Raw genomic sequence first — 19,639 nt, 5'->3', positions numbered from 1 at the left:
ATCCAGTTACTAGTGTATTAGTTAAGAGAGATGATGATGATTAATTTAAAACCTTACATACACACTCTCGCCTCTTTGGCTACTGGTGTGACATTGCACACTGACGACTTCATTTTCCACTCAAACATAACTTGATTTAATGATTAACAATGAATGATGTAAGCTCTTTCAGTGGAAGAATCCTAAAAGAGATAAGGTATTTCCACTCCTTCCACCTTCCTTCTCCCAGCCAGTACAAACGTTTTGCAGTTTGCACTGGTCAGTGAACTATACTTGTTCAACATTGTCCAAGCATTGAAATCCCCTAGCATGATCTTGGCACTGCTCAATGCTTTCGGCCTGTTAGCTTCTCCTTGCCTTGCTCATCATTTCGATGGCAGTATGACGCTGCTTTTCACCTTCAGCGTGCCATCCCACTTCCACTGGACCTGGATCGTTTCACAGCGGCAACAAAAACTTGTATATGCCCAAGAGAATGACAGGGAAGCAACAATGGCAGAACATCCTCGACATGGGATGATGGGAGCAAACAAAGAATGTCTGGTGTTGTATGTTTTATTTTTCTTTCCATGTAATGCACCACATATTCAATGAGATACAGTAGTTTCTAGAAAAAAACTTTTTTATGTGCTGTATATATGTTTTAGACCACAAGAACCTTGGACAGTAGTAGAACTGAGTATTTTTAACCTTTGCTTGGACTTTACATTCACTGTAAGAAACCAGATATTTTCAAAGGGAAAAGATGGTGCGGTTTTTGCTCATCTTCTTTCCAGTTCCCATGCTGCCCCTTACCTGCCTTACCACAATTTGAATCAAATCACCAGTGCCCAATTGGCTGCTCTAACCATGTGACCTACATCGGCCCTAATGGCAACGCCTTTTCAGATTCATCTAGGATTTTCCCATGGGAGCTGCCTACAGAGCCAATGGTGTGTGTGTGTGTGTGTGTGTTTGAGCATGTTAGGAAAAAAAATCTCCCACCCCCCTCCCTCTCTTTCCTACCTCCTCTCCACTATCCCCCTTTCTCTCCTCTTTTTTCCACCACCTCCCATCCTTTGAAACACAGTATCGCAATTTAGATAGCCTTTGTTGTCACGGCAAGGAGCATTCTTTCTCTGGCGCGGCCACACGGAGTGTGAGAATGCAGGAGGTTCCCTGCAACACACAGAAAGAACAAAGGATAGACGGAGGAAGAAAATGCAGCAATGTAACAACTACCTAAAACTGTAGATATAAATACTAATTAAAAAGTTTTATTTTTGTTTGCTGGCCAACCTGCACCGACTGCAGTGACAGAAACAGCACACCAGGCTTCTTGACCATCACAAACATGATATTTTGCCTGTGCAAACATGCTAAATTCGAACTGGTTTGACAGTTCTGCCCGTCTGATGCCTTCTGTGTGCAGGAGCTGCAGAGAAGGCACCTATGTACCTGTGTGTTTCTTAAGCTGCTTTCACACATGAACTCCGGACTATGTCTGTGGAATCAGGTCCAGACTTTGTCCGAAGTTGCCCATTCACACATGTAGCACACACTGGGAGATAGTCAGTGTCAAATGCATTCTCACCTGTTGGAAAGACTTCGTTTGGTTTATATGAGGGAGGAACGCCTGAATAGAGCACACAGGATGCGTGACATGATGCAATCACATGTAATTTGGTCATAAATGACAAAGTCTCTTGCCATGCCTTAAATTTGTCTGATGATTTTAGCACTGGCTCTTAACAGCATAAGTTCCTGAATCTTGTAGTGTCTCCAGTTAGACTTTTTCGTTGGCATCTTCATTGGAAATAGTCGTTTTTCTTCACCATTGGATCTTTGTATTCTTCTGGTTTCACACCGGTCACATGACAGAACATCATCAACACGCCTGCCAGCTCCGTATGAACACTCTGGACTGTACACTGCTGTATTCTCACATGAGCTCAACCCAGCTTACATGGACATTATGCAGACTTTGTACTGGGGAGCTGGCAGAGTAAAGTCAGCTTAATGTCCCGGTGGACTAACTTGGACATTTGCGATCTCACATACAGCTCACCTGGGTAAAGTCTAGATAATTTCAGGGTTCCAGTGCATGTCTGAAAAGGGCTTTAATGTTCTCCGTGACAGTTGCATGGCTGGAAACTCTTGTACTTCAGTTGTGCTGTTCTGTATGGTGATGTTCTGCAGCCAAAAACAGAAAAAATGTCACCAGAATTATCCAGTCCAACCTGGTTTCCACTCTTAGATGAAGGCACAGAGCTATCATCTGTATTAATTCAAATATGTCTTCACCATTTTGACCTTTTTGCCATGTGAATATGCTTAAAGCGAGGTGTGTCCATAAAAATGTTCTCTATGCAGATCTTCACTGCAGCATTTCTCATGAAGTCATTTCAAAATGTACATAATTTTACTTTCTAAATAACTTCTTTGTACTTATTTGTTTTGATTAATCCATTTCTGCAGGCTGTTTGCATTTCTAGCTCTTTGTGTTTTAATTAATAATAGAATCATTTCCAGCCATGTTGCGTGTGTGCCTGCCCGTCAGTGGCTTAGTCTAGAGAGTTCAGAGCAGGTTCTGGCTTGCTCAGCTCTGGGAAACTTTGAGCTGAGCAAATAGCTGGGTCTGTTTTCCTGGCTGCCGCTGCACTTGTATGTGTGAGCCATGTGTATATATTCTGAGGATTTGTATGCACGTGGTTTATGTGCACTGTAGTGTAGCCTGTGTGAATTGTAAAGTGTTTTGTCTGTGTGGTGACTTTTTGTGGACACATGTTTCTGTGTGTGTGTGTGTGTGTGTGTGTGTTTTCAATGCAGACTACAAGTAGGAGAATACAGAATGTACTGAGGGAGAGCCAGGCTTCATTCCCACAGATTTAAGACAGGAGATGACACCTCTGCTATTCCCACACCTCTACTGTCTAGCTGCTTGCTCCTGTCCTGACCTCAGTTACCACAGAGGCAAACACTGCTCTGCGCTGGGTGCTTTGACTCATTTGCAGTCTCCATTAAACGTTTCCCGGGTAAAAACTGACAGACTGGCCTTAAGTGAGCTTGTCAAGGATCTTACTTTGTGAGGTCTGTGAGCCTGGGTTGATTTACAGCCCACCTCAAAGTGGAATGCTGTTTGCTGGGTGGAGCTCAGGTGTGTTGACAAGGCTTTTAGCACTGACATGCTGTCAGGATGGCTTACAGACCCGTGTGTGTGTGTGTGTGTGTGTATGTTTTAGGGGCTGGCAAACAAGAGGTCACTAATGTCCTACCAGGGCAGACCTTTACTATGGAGAAGAACAGGACAGCATGGACGTGTGAACGTCACTGAGGCGCAAACGCTGTCTCTACACACACCCACTCACACACTGATCTGATCTTTCTGTAACACTTAGGCCCTTTCACACAAAAGCAGCAACCTGGGAAAAATGCCTGTTTGCCATCGTGAATGGGTCAACAGAAGTTATTGGGCTCTGCAGCCCTGCTTTAGACCTGCTTTTGGCACAGGTCTCAAACATTTTAACTAAAGAGGTGAACTTTATACCTTTAAAGCGTTTCTTTTAACTGCTGCAAGAATTTTCATCTGTTTGTCCAGGCATGTAACAGTGATCAGTATGTGGCAGTGCCCAGAGAGGACATGGTCAGGATGCTTCAACAGAAAGGTCAGTGAAAACACATCTGTCCAAATGGAAACTCACACAGTGATGTGGGACAGGGTTTATTTTCAGTCGGTTCCTTATTATACTGAAGTGAATATATGGGGATAAATCTACATGCCTTTACTGCTGCCGTTAGTTTGTTTGTAATGCTTCTATTAAGGCAGTTTTGACCTTTCTATGGGTAATCACACTTAACTAAGACTTTTTAAGAAGTCTTAAAACCATCATGTTATGCCCATAGGATTTCTGCAGGACCAGGACAACACTGACCACATACAACAGCAGTCCCATCAACAGAAAGAAGAGAAGCTTGGTGACATTCTGACCCCTGAACTCCCCAGGTATGCCCTTCAGTGTCACTGGGCCCCCCTTTCAGGGTTGGACCCCGACACCCTGACCTTTCCTGGGGGGGCACCCATACAGCTCCACACCGTGCCCCCTGCCCTTCTGCCGCGGATACGGCTCTTCTATGTCTGCACCAGATGTGGCAAGGTGTTCTGGGAAGGCTCTCACTTTGGCCGTGTCCTCTCCATGTTTCAGGAGGTCTTACACATAACAGACGAGGACCCTGAATCAGTTGCAACGCCCATTACAGTGGCACAGCAAAACTGACTGATGTAGAGCTCCTACAGTTTACCTAACACTACGAAACATCCAGAATAAAGTTTTATACGCATAGCGCCCAGCTGCTGTTAAATAAAATTCATTTTATTATTTCACTTATTTTAATACCAGAAAAATAAAAAGAGCTCATTCTGTGGCTGCACTTTGATTATTTTCTTCATGGTATTCATTGTACTGTATGTTGTTTGCCATGCTGTGGAAAATCACGTGACGTTAGTACATGCTACATTTGTTCCATTCAGCACCTGCTAGGGTCACACTGTGGGTGTATTGTTTAGACTTAAAAACAGTGGCTACTGTAGATGATGACAAAACTCATTTCCTTGGTCTTTTTAGCAGTGTGGCACTGTAGGTTTCCATTCTGTTACTACATATGTTGAATTTGTAATTTTTTGGCTTTTAGCTGATTATGTGTTAATAAACAGATTTGTTTAATTTAATACTTTGTGAGAGGCATAAATGTTTGCAGGTATTTTTTATTTTTTGATGTGTTTCACAATTCGGAAAGTAGACGGTGGAGACGAGGAGGGGACAGATTGATGAGATCATCTAAGCTTCACTGATGTCTGTTAGGTGTAACACTAACAGTCTTGGGGGGGGATTCCTGCCTCCAGGCTCCAGTGCTGACAGATCAGAGTAACCCAACACATGCGCTGCTTGAGTGCCTTAACATTTCCTCATAACGTCTTTCTAAGTCTCCTTCTTCTGTTGACACACACTCCCACAATGGATTTGTGTTATTGCAGAAATTGCCCAAAAGGGTTTTAAGAGATCCGCCGTGGAAAAGTCTGCAATTAAAGATTTTCTGGTGTTCTGCATTTCCTTGAAACTGTGCTGAAAGGCAGAGTTAAAATCTTTTTTTTTTCTCTCATAATTTATAAGAAGCCCTAAGCATAGCCAGATGTGCACTTTATTTGATTAATCATTTGACTTACATCAAAAAGGCCACAGTTATTTCCTAAGACAGGTCATACTGTGAATCACTGAGGTAATTGTGTTTTGGCTGACTCTGAATCATAGCAGCAGGAGTAGGAGGTCAGATTTGAATCTCAGGTTGATTGAGTGCCTTTGGACAATGAAAACATTTGCTCAGGATTAATCTGTTGTTTTTTAAAAACTGTTTATATTATTTAGTGAGCTGAAAACTCTAAAAATGTGAATAGTCACATTGAGGAAACAGATGTAAATTCTTTAATACTGAATGCTTGAGCTGAAATTCTTGGATCGTTAACTTCACTAAATCACTTTGGAGGGAGTTGAACTGCTATCATAACAAACAGTGGAAATAAAAATGAATTTGGAAAGAGGTTTTACCAAACCAGATGTCTCAGATCAGACCGCTGTCAGTGCCCACCCATCTTAGTATGCTTTACAGATCAAATAAATGAAAACCATTTTGTAGATGTTGACACTGTGTTTGAATGGCAGGTCAGGACCTATAACACCAATATTACCATAACATTATGGGCACTGAAAAATGGATGCTGAGGGCTTTTGTAGAAGTAATGATGATAACCACAATGCAGTTATCTGTAAGGACATTTTAAGTGTTGCTACTTCTGAAGAAAAATGTTATCAAACTGGGTGTCTGTGGCTGTGAATGTGAAGTTCAGTCTTTATTGTTGTGAGTGCTCATTGAACCGTGATGCTCCGGGTCTGAGCCTGCTGCTGCTGTCTTCGGCCAATTTGTAGTTGTATTAACTTGATAATGAATGGATTGGTCCAGATTCTCTACAGCTCTCTTTCAGAAGGAAAGAGTAATGATTCATTGGAGGGGTTTTCATTCTTGTTCCCATTTGAATCACTGAAAAACTGGAGATGTGGGCAGCATAGATGTGGAATCACCAAGCTATGGTGCTCCTCGTGTATTAAGTAGCTACAAAGACAAAGCAAGTGTCATGCTGTGGGAGGATAAACACTAGTCTCCTTAAGACCCCTCAGAATTGTTTTAATCAATGGCTTATAACTGGTACTTCATCAGCAACTGATTTGTAAACCAATAAATCCTATATAAAGTGTCCTCTATTAAAAAGCAACATCAGAATATCATTGGAATAACCAGTCAGCTAGTGTTTACAGTGACATCAAATACAAAGAAACAGCTTAATGAACGCAGCCACTCTGTCACTGCTCTTTTAAATCAATGCTTTACTTTAGTTTTCATTCATTCATGCATTTGGGTTTGAGAAACAGATTTCCAATGCTCAGATTACACTTTCAGGACTGGAAAAAGTTTGCAAATAAACTGGATGCATGACGGCTTTGCAAGCTGAGATCAAGCTGCCTTTTCTATGAGACGTGATATAAAACAGGATCAACTAAATCGCCTGTCTTTAGTTTCCTGTAGATATGTCATGACTCATTTTTGCTGAAATACCTAGGAATTAAAAAAAAATAACTGGCATATTGCCAGGCGGTTTTAAAGCATACTGTATAAGCCACCTTGAAGTATTTTTATTGGTAAGAATGAAAGTCAGATAAGTCCCTCTCTGTGAGTGTCGTCTTGTCCTTGTCGGGTGGTCGCAGCCTCAGCCTCTGTGCAGAGCGCAAGCTTTCTTCTGCAGCACCGTGTTATTTGATCCTTGCTCTTTCTTTGCTGGGAAGAAAAGCTCGCCTCTTTCCCACGCTCTGAGGACACGTGGTACCCGGAATGAACTGGACTCAGAAGGCCATCCCTCCTGGTAAAACGTCACCTCTCTCCCTCCTTCACAGAGAGAGGGCGAGGGTGAGATAGATGGATATAGATAGATAAATATAACTCAGTGTTTTCTCTGTTGCGGAAAAAACGCCTTGTTTTTTAAATACACTGCAACACAACAAATATGGCTGCACAAATACAACCAGAATAGATTTGCATTATCTTTGTATGATCAGCTTCCGTTCCGCAGGAGACCTGGCAGCAGTCTCCGTGCCCAGGTGACTCTTCACGCTAACTGCACAGCACTATCCTCAGCCAAATAAACTGACTGTCGTGCGCTTTTACGCATGCATGGAATGCGATTTTGATCTTTCTTTTTGGCCTTTTCTGTTCTTCCACATATTTCTTCACACATGTAGTGTGATGGTTCTGCCTGTGTGTCAAAGAGAAGGTCAGATACTGTTTAAAAGCGTTCAGAGTAATTTATCTCTGCTCGAACAAATGTACCTATAGCTATAACATCTCGACGATTTTATGTGGTTTTGGCTGCTTTCCAAACATTACCGAGAAAGACCCAGGAGCAAAGTGGTGGGGGCAGAGAGACTCGAGCGAATTCCACAGAGTTTAGGGGAGAAACTCTTCCAATCGGAGAAAATGTTGGCTCCTGCGGTCTGTGCAAATGCTTCCCAAATGTGCAGATGCACTGCAGCCAAGCTCTGATAGCGGACAGATGTTCCCGATTTTCCAGAAGATGTTCTGCACTTTCCAGTAAACCTAAGTGGTAAGTAGGAACATATATTTACAGCAGCAAAAAGTGCAGCCTCCAAAAGGATCATACAATGGAGTCAACACCTCTCTACACCAGCTGGGGCTAACCTTCATAAGGGGGGGATTTATTGCAGGATTGTTGTCGGGAGAGTTTTGAGCTTCGTATGCTATTATGCACATAAAGGATGGTTTGTCATACTGTGTGAAGATTGTACCTAGGAACACACATCTGTTACGTCAAAATTCCTGACTTGGGTATTCTGTGAGTGAGTCAGAGCCAGGGTCTTTGTTTTGAAGCATTTGCAGCTGTGCGCCACTTGCCACAAAGGAACAAACAAAAACAGGCAGCACACAGGCAGTGAATCACCTGCAAATTCACCCCAAAGTATCCAGAACAAATGAATTACAATCATTGGCACAACCACAAACTGCTGGCCTACTGTTCCTCCCTCATTCTCACTTCAGCAAGATCTTAAACAAATCTATGGCAGAAATCTAGGAATATAGCGCGGCCAACAGAAATACTCTGGCTGGCAGGTGTCTGGTTAAAATGCATTGTACACCGAGACACCTTTAACCATGGGCCAGGCTTACGATTAACCATAGTTCTCAACATATGTTAACTTGCGAATACAGCACTATTCATTACCAGCTGGCTCAGTGTTAAAACTACGTTTTATTTCGTGGTTAAGTTAGTTTTCTGTGATAACAACTATACCTGTGGCTTAACAAACCAACTCGAGCACTGACTGACTGACTCGAGGTCTGTGGCCAAAATGTTTACTTTCAGCTTCCCCGGTTTCTGACATTAATGGACACCTGCCAGCCAGACTAAATGTGACAATGCTCTCCACATGGACACGAAATAACGCACTCCATCTAAGATATTGCTGTACCTACGTTTTGAGTCAGATTTACAAATTTATTTTCTCGATTGAATCAATTATGTTGTGTGTGATCTATCTTGCTGTCTTTCCCACACTGACGCACAGACACAATCGCACGCTCATGCAGGCAGATGTAGCCGCAGCCGTGCGCCAAATGTACAGTTCAGAGTGTGGGAAAGGGGGGACAGTGTGAAAGCCGCCAAACCATCGGCGTGTTATAAAGTGTTACACAGATGAGATGAGGTACTATATGCATTGCCAAACGGAGCAAACGGTCGGGGGAGGCTGATGGGTACCTGGTTTCCACACTCTCTATCCATCCTTGACTTTCACGTGCATTCTTTCTGTCGAACTAGCTGCGTTTCTGTCGATATCTACCGCCACTGTCACCACCTATCTCTCTCTCTCACACATACACACGCTCACATACACACAGGCGCCCAGTTCCCACGGTGGCGCGGGCAGCTGAGCTACGTGTCAATCTACGCACAGTGTCACCTCTTTTCACTTGCAAAAAGGAAGTAGTGAAGGGGGGTTTGCTATTTAAGTCCCTCGGTTTAGTCATTTGAAACAACTGGAATATATCAGCAGTTTATGATTTAAACAGTCACCTATAATCTCCTCAGCAGAAGTGTCTTTACAGAGAGCGTTACGACTGAGAGACTCCCGGCCTGTTTGGAGTTTTCATTTTACGATTTGGTTCAGAGGCTTTTATTGTCCTTGGAGAACACTGGCTTTCTGATTTAGCGGGGGAAAGTTGCGTTCACATTAGATGCAGCCATTGGTAAAACTACATGTATTTGCTGAAGTCTCGAATAATAATTCTATCCTGCTCTTAACTTGAAATGCACCACACTCTGTGGATTTAAAATATAGGTTACCCACAATACAATACATCCAGCGATACATGTGTATTTTACTTCATATTTGTGCACAAATTAACTTAGATGTTCTTTGGCACTCAGTCCGCTGTTATTCATTTCAGTGCCACACTGAAGCTGCGACAGGCGCACATGACGTAGCTGCAAACCACACTGGACAGTATCAGCACCTTTCGGCCCCCTTATGCATGAAAGGGTGTTAATGACCCCAGGTACTCTTGTATTTTAAAGGGCACCTTAATGGGCTAAACAAATGTACTTAATACGGTGTTAGTTGTAGCCTAGTCCACAAGCCAATGGGGATTTTGTTTCCATTTTCCTTGATCAGTTGAATTATAGCAATGGGTATCCGTTATCAAAATATCCGTTTAAAAGTGCGTAAAATGTCACTGATGTGCTATTAGAACATTTAGAAAACGAATAAAGGTTCTTTTTGGTTTAGTTTTCAGCAGCCTCCTCTCTTTCAAGTTCCTGTTGATGATAATTCGGTGGAGGGTCCTTTACAATAACGTATCCGAATTTTTCAGACGTTAATGGCTCTAGCAGCACCATACCTCTGGCTCTCAGTCTGCTTTATGGGATCAGCTGCAGGAGACTGGATATGGAGCTCACCTAAAATTGCTGTGAGCCACTTGTTTAATATTTCTGCAACATTTAGCTCCACTCTCGGCAGACCACGCCCCCACCCCCGCCGATCCACGGGGGCCCTGGTCCCTCCCTCTAACCGAACCGGCAGCCTATAACCTCCCTGGGTCTCCGCCCATTCCTGCACAGTTGATTCTTTGGGAAGGTATTGTCATGCAAATTAAGGACGCGTAAAATATTCCCCCAGAGCGCAGTGCAGGGCAGAAACTTGCACGGACTGTACACAGGACACAGACCGGGCCACACCGTGGATTCCTATCGTTTTCGTCGCTACGGACCCGTCCATCTGTCGCAGGTAAGTCACGATCTGCAGCTAATTACATTTCCACACATGTTCAGTGCCAAAAATCAAGCAGTGTCTCCCTGCGTAAACGTGTGCGCACGGAGATCTCCTCTCTGACTCTTGGATGTGGCGGAATGTAGGGTCTCTCTTACAGTCTGTTCTGGATTCATGCGGACTTCTCTTGTATTTTTTGTCTTTCACAGACAGCCTGGACACATGAACAGCGACATATAGCCAGGACGTGGAGCCAGGAAACACATCGGACCTTTCACGGAAAACCTGGGGGACTCGGCATCACGGAGGCGGCCCCTGTGGAGATTGTGGTCATACTTCCAATTTCCCTAAGTGAAGTCGGAGGTGTCTCTCTTCTTCATCCCCTGCTCTAGGCTATCTGCTGCTGCTACAGAGGGGCAACCTGATCTAGAGACTCCTGGATTGCTCGAGAGCAGCCTTTTATATTTCAGGGATTTCATGATCTCTCAGATATTAACATTTTTACACACCGAGTGTGTTATTTCCTCTCTTGTCCTTTTGGGGATATATACAGTGATTTTTCTTCTGTTAGTACTTTAAAGTGCCTTAATAACTGGTTATAATCCAGTGTAACTGTGGCATTGTTACCAGATAAGAGACGCTCAACAGGGAGAAGACAATTACTATCAGCTTTAGAGCCCAGGCAGGATTATTGGTCCCCCACTCTCCAGCGAACTGCAACCATGAGTCAGGCGGATGTGTCGACTTGCTCCGCGCCGCAGAAGGTTTTCCAGGAGGCGGTGAAGAAGGGTAACACCAAGGAGCTGCACTCGTTGCTGCAAAATATGACAAACTGCGAGTTCAACGTTAACTCCTTCGGGCCAGAAGGACAGACGGCCCTTCACCAGTCCGTCATTGACGGGAACCTGGAGCTGGTAAAACTGCTGGTGAAGTTTGGTGCAGATATCCGACTGGCCAACAGGGAAGGGTGGAGCGCTTTACACATCGCCGCCTTCGGGGGCCACCAAGACATAGTTCTATACCTCATCACCAAGGCCAAGTACTCCTCTGGCGCCCGGTGATCTGTCTCTGCTGTCAGGTAAAATAAGAAAAAAAAATAGCAAAACAACAGCAACAAATGGAAAATAAAACTGCAACACACGATAAAGCCAGGCTCTTGTAAAAGCAACAAAACTGCCATTATCTACATAGGCCTAGTTGTGCCAAATTGTATAAAAAGGAAATACATAATAGGCCTGCAGGATAATCTTCCCCCACTGCAAACCAAACGGGGCCCTATCTGCACTCCTGAGTGAAGCACCACATGGTTCATACACAGCGCTTCAACGCGAGTCTTTAACAAAAGAAACGCCATTTCGGTGAGTTTGTTGGTACTAAAGCTTTCCTCTTGAATGTGTAGGCCCATACTAGATCGTGTCGTCCACTATAAAAGAAGCCAGTCACTACTGTGTATTACACGTGTGTGTATGGACTCCAGAGTGCAGATGGACCAGTTTTTCCCTATCCCATCCTTAGTACAGCTGAATAGTGTTTTTGTGGGGGGCTCAGATTTGACCTGTTGCTCTTCACTGTTCACTTATAAACCCCCTTTAAGTTATTTTCTATGAAACATGGCACTTGATGCTATATGGCTGCATGCTGGAATATCTGAAAGGGAAGACACATGAACAAGAGAAGAATGGTTGCCCTCTGTTGGCAGCCAGAGGTCTATTTTCTTTAATAAATATATTCATTGAATGATTTTGTTTTTACTCAAAGAGCGGCATTATGGCTATCCAACATGCTTTTCAAATGTGTAATCATTATGTAACAACAATTGACTTCATCATTGTTGTGAAGTACTGTACACAATAGCTTTACTTTGATTTTTTTTTTATTTTAAAGAAGAGACAGTAGCTGGATGCGCTCTGCGTACTGCAAGCAGATCTTGCCATGCTGGTGTCCAACTTTTCAGGCCAGTGCGACCACTTTGCTAATGGTCACTGTGTTAATAAAAACCGCTGCTTTCGCTTTGTATCAAAAAAGTCGCATTTGGAATTCACTTTATAATCTCCTTTCAGTATTTTATTAACATCCTAGTCATCACTGTGAAAGCAGGCTGGGCTTATTTTTTTAATTTATGAAGGTACATTGAGAAGATGCATTTTGAATATGTCGTGGTTCTTCAAAAAAAAAAAAAACAAAAAAAAACTGTAAGTGTAAGAATATCTAGGGTGACTCAAGCTGCTTCAGACTCGTAGTATAAACTGTCCCGTGTGGAGGTAGACGTCCCCCAGAATACCAGAAACCCCCTCTGTTAAAGCTGGTTGACCCTTAAGAGGACTTTTCTCCTTCTTATTCAAATGATTTTGTTTGGTTGCCTTTTGCCAGCTACCTCGACTGTAAAGTATTCTCAAGTTGTTCAGCTTTGTTTGGAGTCTGAAGAGTTTCACAGTTTGTGATCATCCGCATGCCAGTATGTTTTATTAACTTACAGAAGATGCAATGCACCCATTTCTGCACCCTCAGTCGGGACAGTTTATTTTACACTACAACCAAACCAATTATGACAAGCTAAGCATCATTTTGCCTACCTGCAAGGGAGTCTGTGGTTCTCTCTCTCTCTCTCGCACACACACGTTTCCCTATAACCCTTTGATCCATCTCTCTCTCTCTCTCTTCAACGGCCTGTGTGGTCGTTTCTGCTTTCTAATTTTTTTAGTCATACAAAAATGGAATTGTATCGCATGACTTAATAAAGGCAGGGAGTTTTATTGCACAAAAATGCGGAGCCTTGTGCGCCCCCAGTGTTTGTATGGGGTAACTGCAGGAGCCAAGGCTTTGGAATAGTTACTACTACTGAGCAGAACCCTAATACTGTTGGATGATGAAGAAAATACAACACATGACTATTGCAGGATGTCATTTAAAAAAAGAAGAACAAATAATAATTTGGTTCCATAAACTTGCCTGCTGCATTTTGAAAGTCATGGCACCCTGACATTTGTATCAATGCTGCTTTTATGTTTTGTTTAGTTTTTTTTTAATGTTTTTTAAAGCCTACTGCTCATCGACCAAGAAGCTTCACAATAGCACTGGTTCTACTCATGAGAAATTGTTGAACTTTTTGTGTGTGTGTGTGTGTGTGTGTGTGTTTGTATGTGTGATTGTGTGCTTCTCATGAGGCCCCCGTGTTGAATAGTCATCCAGACTGAGAACTTTCCATTTTAGACCTGGAACCACCACAAGTAATTGAAGCGATAGATCCACTGCATCAAGGTATAGATTGATATCAGGCAACAAATGAAATATGCATCGCTTGTCTTAAACTTGATCTGTTTTTTCTCTTTTTTGTGTTTGAATATTGCACTGATGACTGTTGTTGAAAAGTTGGCTTTTATGTGTCAACATTTAAATTTTTTCTGAATGGAAAAAACAAACACAACAAAATACTATTGTATAAATATATGCTCCAGGTGATTATGTCCTAATGTGTGTGTTACTTTGTGGAAAAAAACATGATGTTTTTTTTTAACAAAGATGCGTGTATCTCTGTGATTGGGTGTATATATACATATGGATATATATATATTGATGCTGATGATGATGATACCTTGGGGCACTTACTTTTCTGAAGTGCTGTCCTCCTGTTTTTTGATTTTTTTTTTTTGAAAGGGGAGTAATACATTTGATGGTAAGATCATTGTAACATGGTTAAAAATTGCACGGTTGTGTGGTTGTTCAACTTACCAGCGTCATAACATTTATGACGTAAGGAGCCAGCCGCTGGATTGGTGCACACAAGTGAGGATTGTTTCTAAAAAAAAATAGAAAAAAGTGCTGACTTCTTTGGACCAAGTTGTGTTTGAGGTCTTGCTTCATTTCAAACAAGGGGAACCAGCTGAATTTTCATGAGTGATGCTGTTCCACCATGTTTGATTTTTGATGTCTTTGTTTCTTTTGTTTTTGAATGTTTGTAACACTGTGATGATGACATAATGTCATGTGGAGATGAGTGCCGTATTATCCCCCCCCCCCTAAATTTTTCATAGAAAAGTTTGGTTTGGTTTGGTTTGATTTGGCACCCACCCACCCCACCCTCCCCTCTCTTTCTCTCTCTCTCCCCTCCCTGCAGCCCAGGCCGGACCCAACCCATATCCCCATTCTCTCCTTTTGTCATTCATCTGGCCTCATCCTTTCACTACCGGGATAAAAGAGCTCAGTGCATTGTGGGTAAGCTCAGTTTAAAGAAGGGTCCCCTCCCCTGTGTGTGTTGTGGGAGAGCTGGTTTTATGTTACCCCCACACACACTCAAAAACTTTCTAACACACACTCTTCTCTTGTGCTCTCTTTCTAATGATTCTAGTGCTGAAGGTTTGCAGTACAATCAGCTCCCTGCTAACAGCCTGCCTTTGCCTCCAGCTCTTTGCTTTTGCATATACTTGAGTTTGTCTTGCACTCATTACTTATGCTATTTTTTCTTAAACTCTTTTTCACATTACTAACCATTTCCCCCAGGCTTTGCTACTCTGCTCCTGCGAAAGACTCACTAATTCTCAGATGTCCAGGGCTCCACATTACAAGCTGCAAACCCTATTCTTAGTTTTTATATTTATGTCTATTTTGTGATTTTTCCTGTGGTATATGTACTTTGACACCTCCTGTAATGATGTATGAAATGGCCCTCAAAATGGCTGGTTGAACTGTTAAGCACTCTCACTTCCAGTGAAAAAGGGTTTGGGGGGGGGACTTGAACCCACAAAGGTTGTTAGTCTGTGTGCATTCTGTTCTGACTGACAAAAGTTGACAAAAATGTGATTCTAAATCATGTTTTTCTCTTCTTTGTAGCACCGACAAAACAAGCACAAGATATTGTGGGTTACATGTTGGCCACTTAGCACCTGTTTATTTGGAATCAAACCTTTAATTGAGTCATGTTTCCATGTTTCATGGAAAAGCTGAGCTGAAACAGATATTGAACTGCTGTGGGAGGGTCATGGGAAAAATGATATGGCAATACAGCTTTATACATGTCGGACCTGTTTGTGTTGCGATATTTAATGGGTGTTGCCCTGCAGTTAGCTGCAAATGTTTGAGCAATCAGAATTGCAAATATGATGCAAATAACTAAACAGTTATGGTTTGAGAGTTTTCATTTCAGTTTGATCTTAAACTGAACAAGTGAAGGGTCTTGGAGTTGTTAGAGCTACTGTTAAACTTGTTGTCTGAGCTGCAGCTGAACCATCTCTGACCTCAGCTTCTGGACTGACCACATCAGGTGCACCAGCACGGTGCATTTCTTTGTCAGGTACAATACCAACAAAGTTAGTGTTTTGATACCATAGTAGGCTAAAGGGGCTATCTGGCTTATACTGTTCGCTTGTCCTTTCCTCCCTCCCAGTCTCTCACTTCTGCAGGATGTTTTTGTTGAGCTGGGTTCCCATTGTTCACACACTGAGTTGGCTGGCCTCCCAGGGTTGCTGCTGGCTGCTAGGCCCCCTAATAGGTTCTTCATGTGCCTTGGCTTTCCTTGTTCGCATCGGTCTGGCCGTTGCATGGTTCAGCCTTCTTTAGTAGGCCAGACAACACAAGGCATTCTGGGAGGAATTTTAGAGAGAAGTCAGTGAGAGAACATCAAATGAAGAATTTTGTGGGGAGTTGTATCCAGAAGTCCAGAAAACTTAAAAAAAAGCAGCATCAAAATGACTTTAATAAAAAAAAAAGGTGAACAAACCACACTAGTAGATATAAATCATTACAGAGGTGTGTTGTGAATTCATTGTCTGTTTTTGTATTTCACAGATTAATTGAGATACAAGTTTTTGGTCACTGTTATAGCAGCTGCAATCAAGTGCATCTGTGTTATTGTCTTCCATCTTAATTCAAAAGACCATTATTCAGTGGTTCATTAAATATTCATGTACATACTACTTAACATTTGAAGGATTACACTTGATATGTAAGACAGATGCTTAACTGAATGTTTAATGCTACTTCATGTGTAAAAAACCAATTTATTTGGTTTGCAACATCAAATTCCTCATTTTACAACGGCCATGTTCAACTTGTGAGCTCTGATTGTGAGATTCTGTGTATGAGTTCCTCAAAGTGCCCCAGTACTGACATGGTGTCCATCTGATTGGCTAATAATGTACAAACAGACTGACTGAATAAAATCTGTTTCATATTTAAAATGAGAGCACATATGAGGAAATGTTACTACAGGAACATATCGAGTGATGACAGCCACATAAAGAGGAACTTAAACGTTTAACTGCCTTTTCACTATCTTGAATTAGGTTTCACATTGTGTTGTAATTTTGTTCCTAGTTGCCCTCCACATGACACCTGCAGTGCTGCTGGAATCACCTCAGGTTATTAAGATAAAGCTAACTTAAAGTATCATTTTTCCTGGTGAGACTATACACAGTGCTTGATAACATAATATGAAACGTTAATTATCCTTTTGGCAACATTTTTTGTTTTAGATTTCGGTGTAGTGGGCACATTGTCAGCTACTAGAGCTAGTTAGCGTTCAGTGTTGTTCTGGTCGATAACCACGGAGGCTCAAAGTTCTGAACAGGGTTTCTTCTATATCATACAAAGAACATAGGACACGCATGTCCAAACAACTTAAACAGGTGCTTGACCAACAACAATTTGAAAGGGAGGAAAAAAAAAAAGTCTGCATATTGTATCAAGCTCCCACCAGTTTAAAGTCTACATTGGGTATTGTCAAACGGGTATCACAGTGAAAAGCACATATTTATACACCTGCTAAGACACTACTCAGGTGTTTTCAACCTGGCTGACTCAAGAACAATCTGACCAATCATGACAGAGCCAAACTGTGCCACCCAAAACTCCCCACTAAGGGAGCAAAACATGCCAATATGGGAAGAACAATCAAAAAGACAACAAATATAATGTGAAAAAAATCATAAAAATATCAAATATGTGTATAAACAATACAATCACATCAAACTAGATTAATTCATAAAAAAGAAAAAAAATTGAAAACTATTAAACATTTCTAGTCAGTAGTCCAATTTCAATAAGAAGCAGCCAATACCATCAATCATGTTCCAAATATTAACCATAATCACAAAAATGGCCTTAAATCAAAATCAAAATGTAAAGCATTATAGAATATTCTCCACTCCTTTTCTCTGCATTCCCGTAAAAGATGTAATATAAGAAGCGTCATTACTTGTAGTACAAAACATGTTATTTATATGATAAGATATATCTGGAGGGGAGCATTTTACATTTTCACTCTCAGTACTTTATAACCTAAAATTCAGATAAATTCAGGTTTTGATTTAAGACCATTTTATGATCTGGTTAGTATTTGGAACATGATTGATGTATTGGTTACTTTATCTAGTTTGATGTGATTGTATTGTTTATACATACATTTGATATTTTTGTGATTATTTTTTTCATATTATGTTTATTGTCTTTTCGATTGTTCTTCCCATATTGGCATGTTTTGCTCCCTTAGTGGGGAGTTTTGGGCGGCACAGCTTGGCTCTGTCATGATTGGTCAGATTGTTCTTGAGTCAGCCAGATTGAAAACACCTGAGTAGTGTCTTAGCAGGTGTATAAATGTGTGCTTTTCAGCATGATGCTTGATGAAGATCTTGCTACTGCTGAATTAAATTGGTGGGAGCTTAATACAGTGTGCAGACCTGTTTTGTTTTCTTCTATATCATGACATTTCTCTATATGTGGCTTAAGTGGTGTTTTGGAAAAGTCCACTAACACCAGCGGTTCCAGTTATGTTGCCTGTAAAGGCCTCCTCTCATGACTGTCTGGGCATCTACAATCTAGTCTTGACTGATCTTCCTCACTTGATTTTAGTTTTGCTGCACCCTCAAAATGACAGCATACTTTGTTATTCTTCTTAGTGTAGGTTTGGTCATGTTTTCCAGCATAGCACCACCCAACTTCTGCCTGACTAAACTGAATATGACACAGTAAAACAGCAGCCCTGGCTTGTAGCTGTACATTAAATTTTGAACAATGTAGCCTGTCCACCCAGGGCCTTGCTCGTACAGATGTTCTTACACTCTCAACTTGATTCTGCTTCTCTATGTGATGACATCAAAAAATGAGACCTTAATAAATCATAATATATCTGTATATTTTTTTATTTTTACCAAACAATTCTGGTGTAAAACATTAGCTAGCCTTCAGTTACAAGCAAAACTTGTCTCCAAGGCCAGTATTACGATCCTCTGACAGACCTGAAATTTGTTTATTTTTGGCAACAGAAATATACAGTATATGCCTGATAAAGGTTAAATGCCAGAATATAACCAAATTTGAACCTGAATTAATTGATTACTTATTTTTGGCCACTTGAGGTGGGACAAAAGGTTGTTAAGACAAAACCTTCATATTATCATCTTATCAAGTTGATATGATGAGCTTACTAGCAACCAGCTGTCTGTTGTGTTTGTTTCCACCTGATGAAGTCCAAAAATTCACTCTCCTTTTAACTCTGGTATGGCCTCCACCAACTCCTGATGAAACTATCTTACTCTTTAGCTGCCAAATGTTTAACTGCTTTCACCAGCTTGTCTCGAACCATGTGTGTCTGCTGTTCGGTGTCGGGCAGGTTGATTACAATGGACTCATGGGGCCTTTTTACAGCCTGCTGAAGCTGAAAACGAGAGCAGTCAACCAAAACAATAAGATAAAGATACAATATGTTAATTTCATCAGTTGATACTATAAAATTATTTGTTATAACTACTTTTGCTAAACCGCAAACCTTGGAAAAAAAAAATGGTCACGGTGGTTTGCTTTCTCTGGATGCATGAAACAAACTGACAGCCTCTGTTTTTATTATCACCTAATCATAGTTAGTATTCACTGATTCTTACAGTTCTCAAATTGAAGTTACATAATATGGCAGTGGCATTGTCACTGGCTGTTTCATGATGATAACTACCAAAAGTTCAAACAACTTCAGTGTGAGTTGAACTGATGTAATGTTTGCTGAACACACACTGAATTCCCCTTCATTTCCCACAGTTCCCTTTATTCTTTTGTCCTAAGAGCAATTAGAAAGGGTAAAAAAAAAGCAAACGATGTGATAAAAATAATTTAAAGCTTTATATTATAATTCAACACACTGACTCATTATCATTGTCATCAAGTGCCACTCAGTAGAAAATGTTTTCTAGCAAGTGCTACTCTTCTTTGTGTGCATAGTCATTTACCACAGTACCACATCAGAGTCAATGATGCTGGTGGATGGCAGAACCTTAAATCCTGCTGATACTGCACTT

General features: G+C 41.4%; 2 protein-coding genes across 7 annotated transcripts in view; both read left to right on the top strand.

Moving 5' to 3' along the window:
* exd3 (exonuclease 3'-5' domain containing 3) overlaps positions 1 to 4,705 on the top strand; it is a 37,263-nt gene extending 32,558 nt beyond the window's left edge. For 4 of the 5 annotated variants that reach the window (XM_020605970.1, XM_020605973.1, XM_020605969.1 and 1 more), the window contains 2 exons: positions 3,578 to 3,644; positions 3,883 to 4,705. In XM_020605970.1, the coding sequence (XP_020461626.1) occupies positions 3,578 to 3,644; positions 3,883 to 4,253 (438 nt within the window). In that variant the 3' untranslated portion in view covers positions 4,254 to 4,705. The remainder of the gene's footprint in view (positions 1 to 3,577; positions 3,645 to 3,882) is intronic. The other variant, XM_020605974.1, reaches the window with a different exon arrangement.
* A 2,644-nt stretch (positions 4,706 to 7,349) lies between these two features.
* Positions 7,350 to 14,353, top strand: nrarpa (NOTCH regulated ankyrin repeat protein a). Of its 2 annotated transcripts, none has more exons than XM_020605918.1 (2): positions 7,350 to 7,684; positions 10,571 to 14,353. In XM_020605918.1, the coding sequence occupies exon 2, from the start codon at positions 11,084 to 11,086 to the stop codon at positions 11,420 to 11,422; it is 339 nt and encodes a 112-aa protein (XP_020461574.1). In that variant the 5' UTR covers positions 7,350 to 7,684; positions 10,571 to 11,083; the 3' UTR covers positions 11,423 to 14,353. The 2 variants fall into 2 exon arrangements, with proteins under 2 accessions (XP_020461574.1, XP_020461573.1); XM_020605917.1 differs by lacking the exon at positions 7,350 to 7,684 and adding an exon at positions 10,058 to 10,379.
* Positions 14,354 to 19,639: the final 5,286 nt, after the last annotated feature.

This window comes from Monopterus albus, unplaced genomic scaffold, assembly GCF_001952655.1.
Source record: "Monopterus albus unplaced genomic scaffold, M_albus_1.0 scaffold75.1, whole genome shotgun sequence".
Taxonomy (NCBI): domain Eukaryota; kingdom Metazoa; phylum Chordata; class Actinopteri; order Synbranchiformes; family Synbranchidae; genus Monopterus; species Monopterus albus.
The sequence above is the reverse complement of the archived record's forward strand: the minus strand, read 5'-3'. Positions and strand labels throughout refer to the sequence as shown.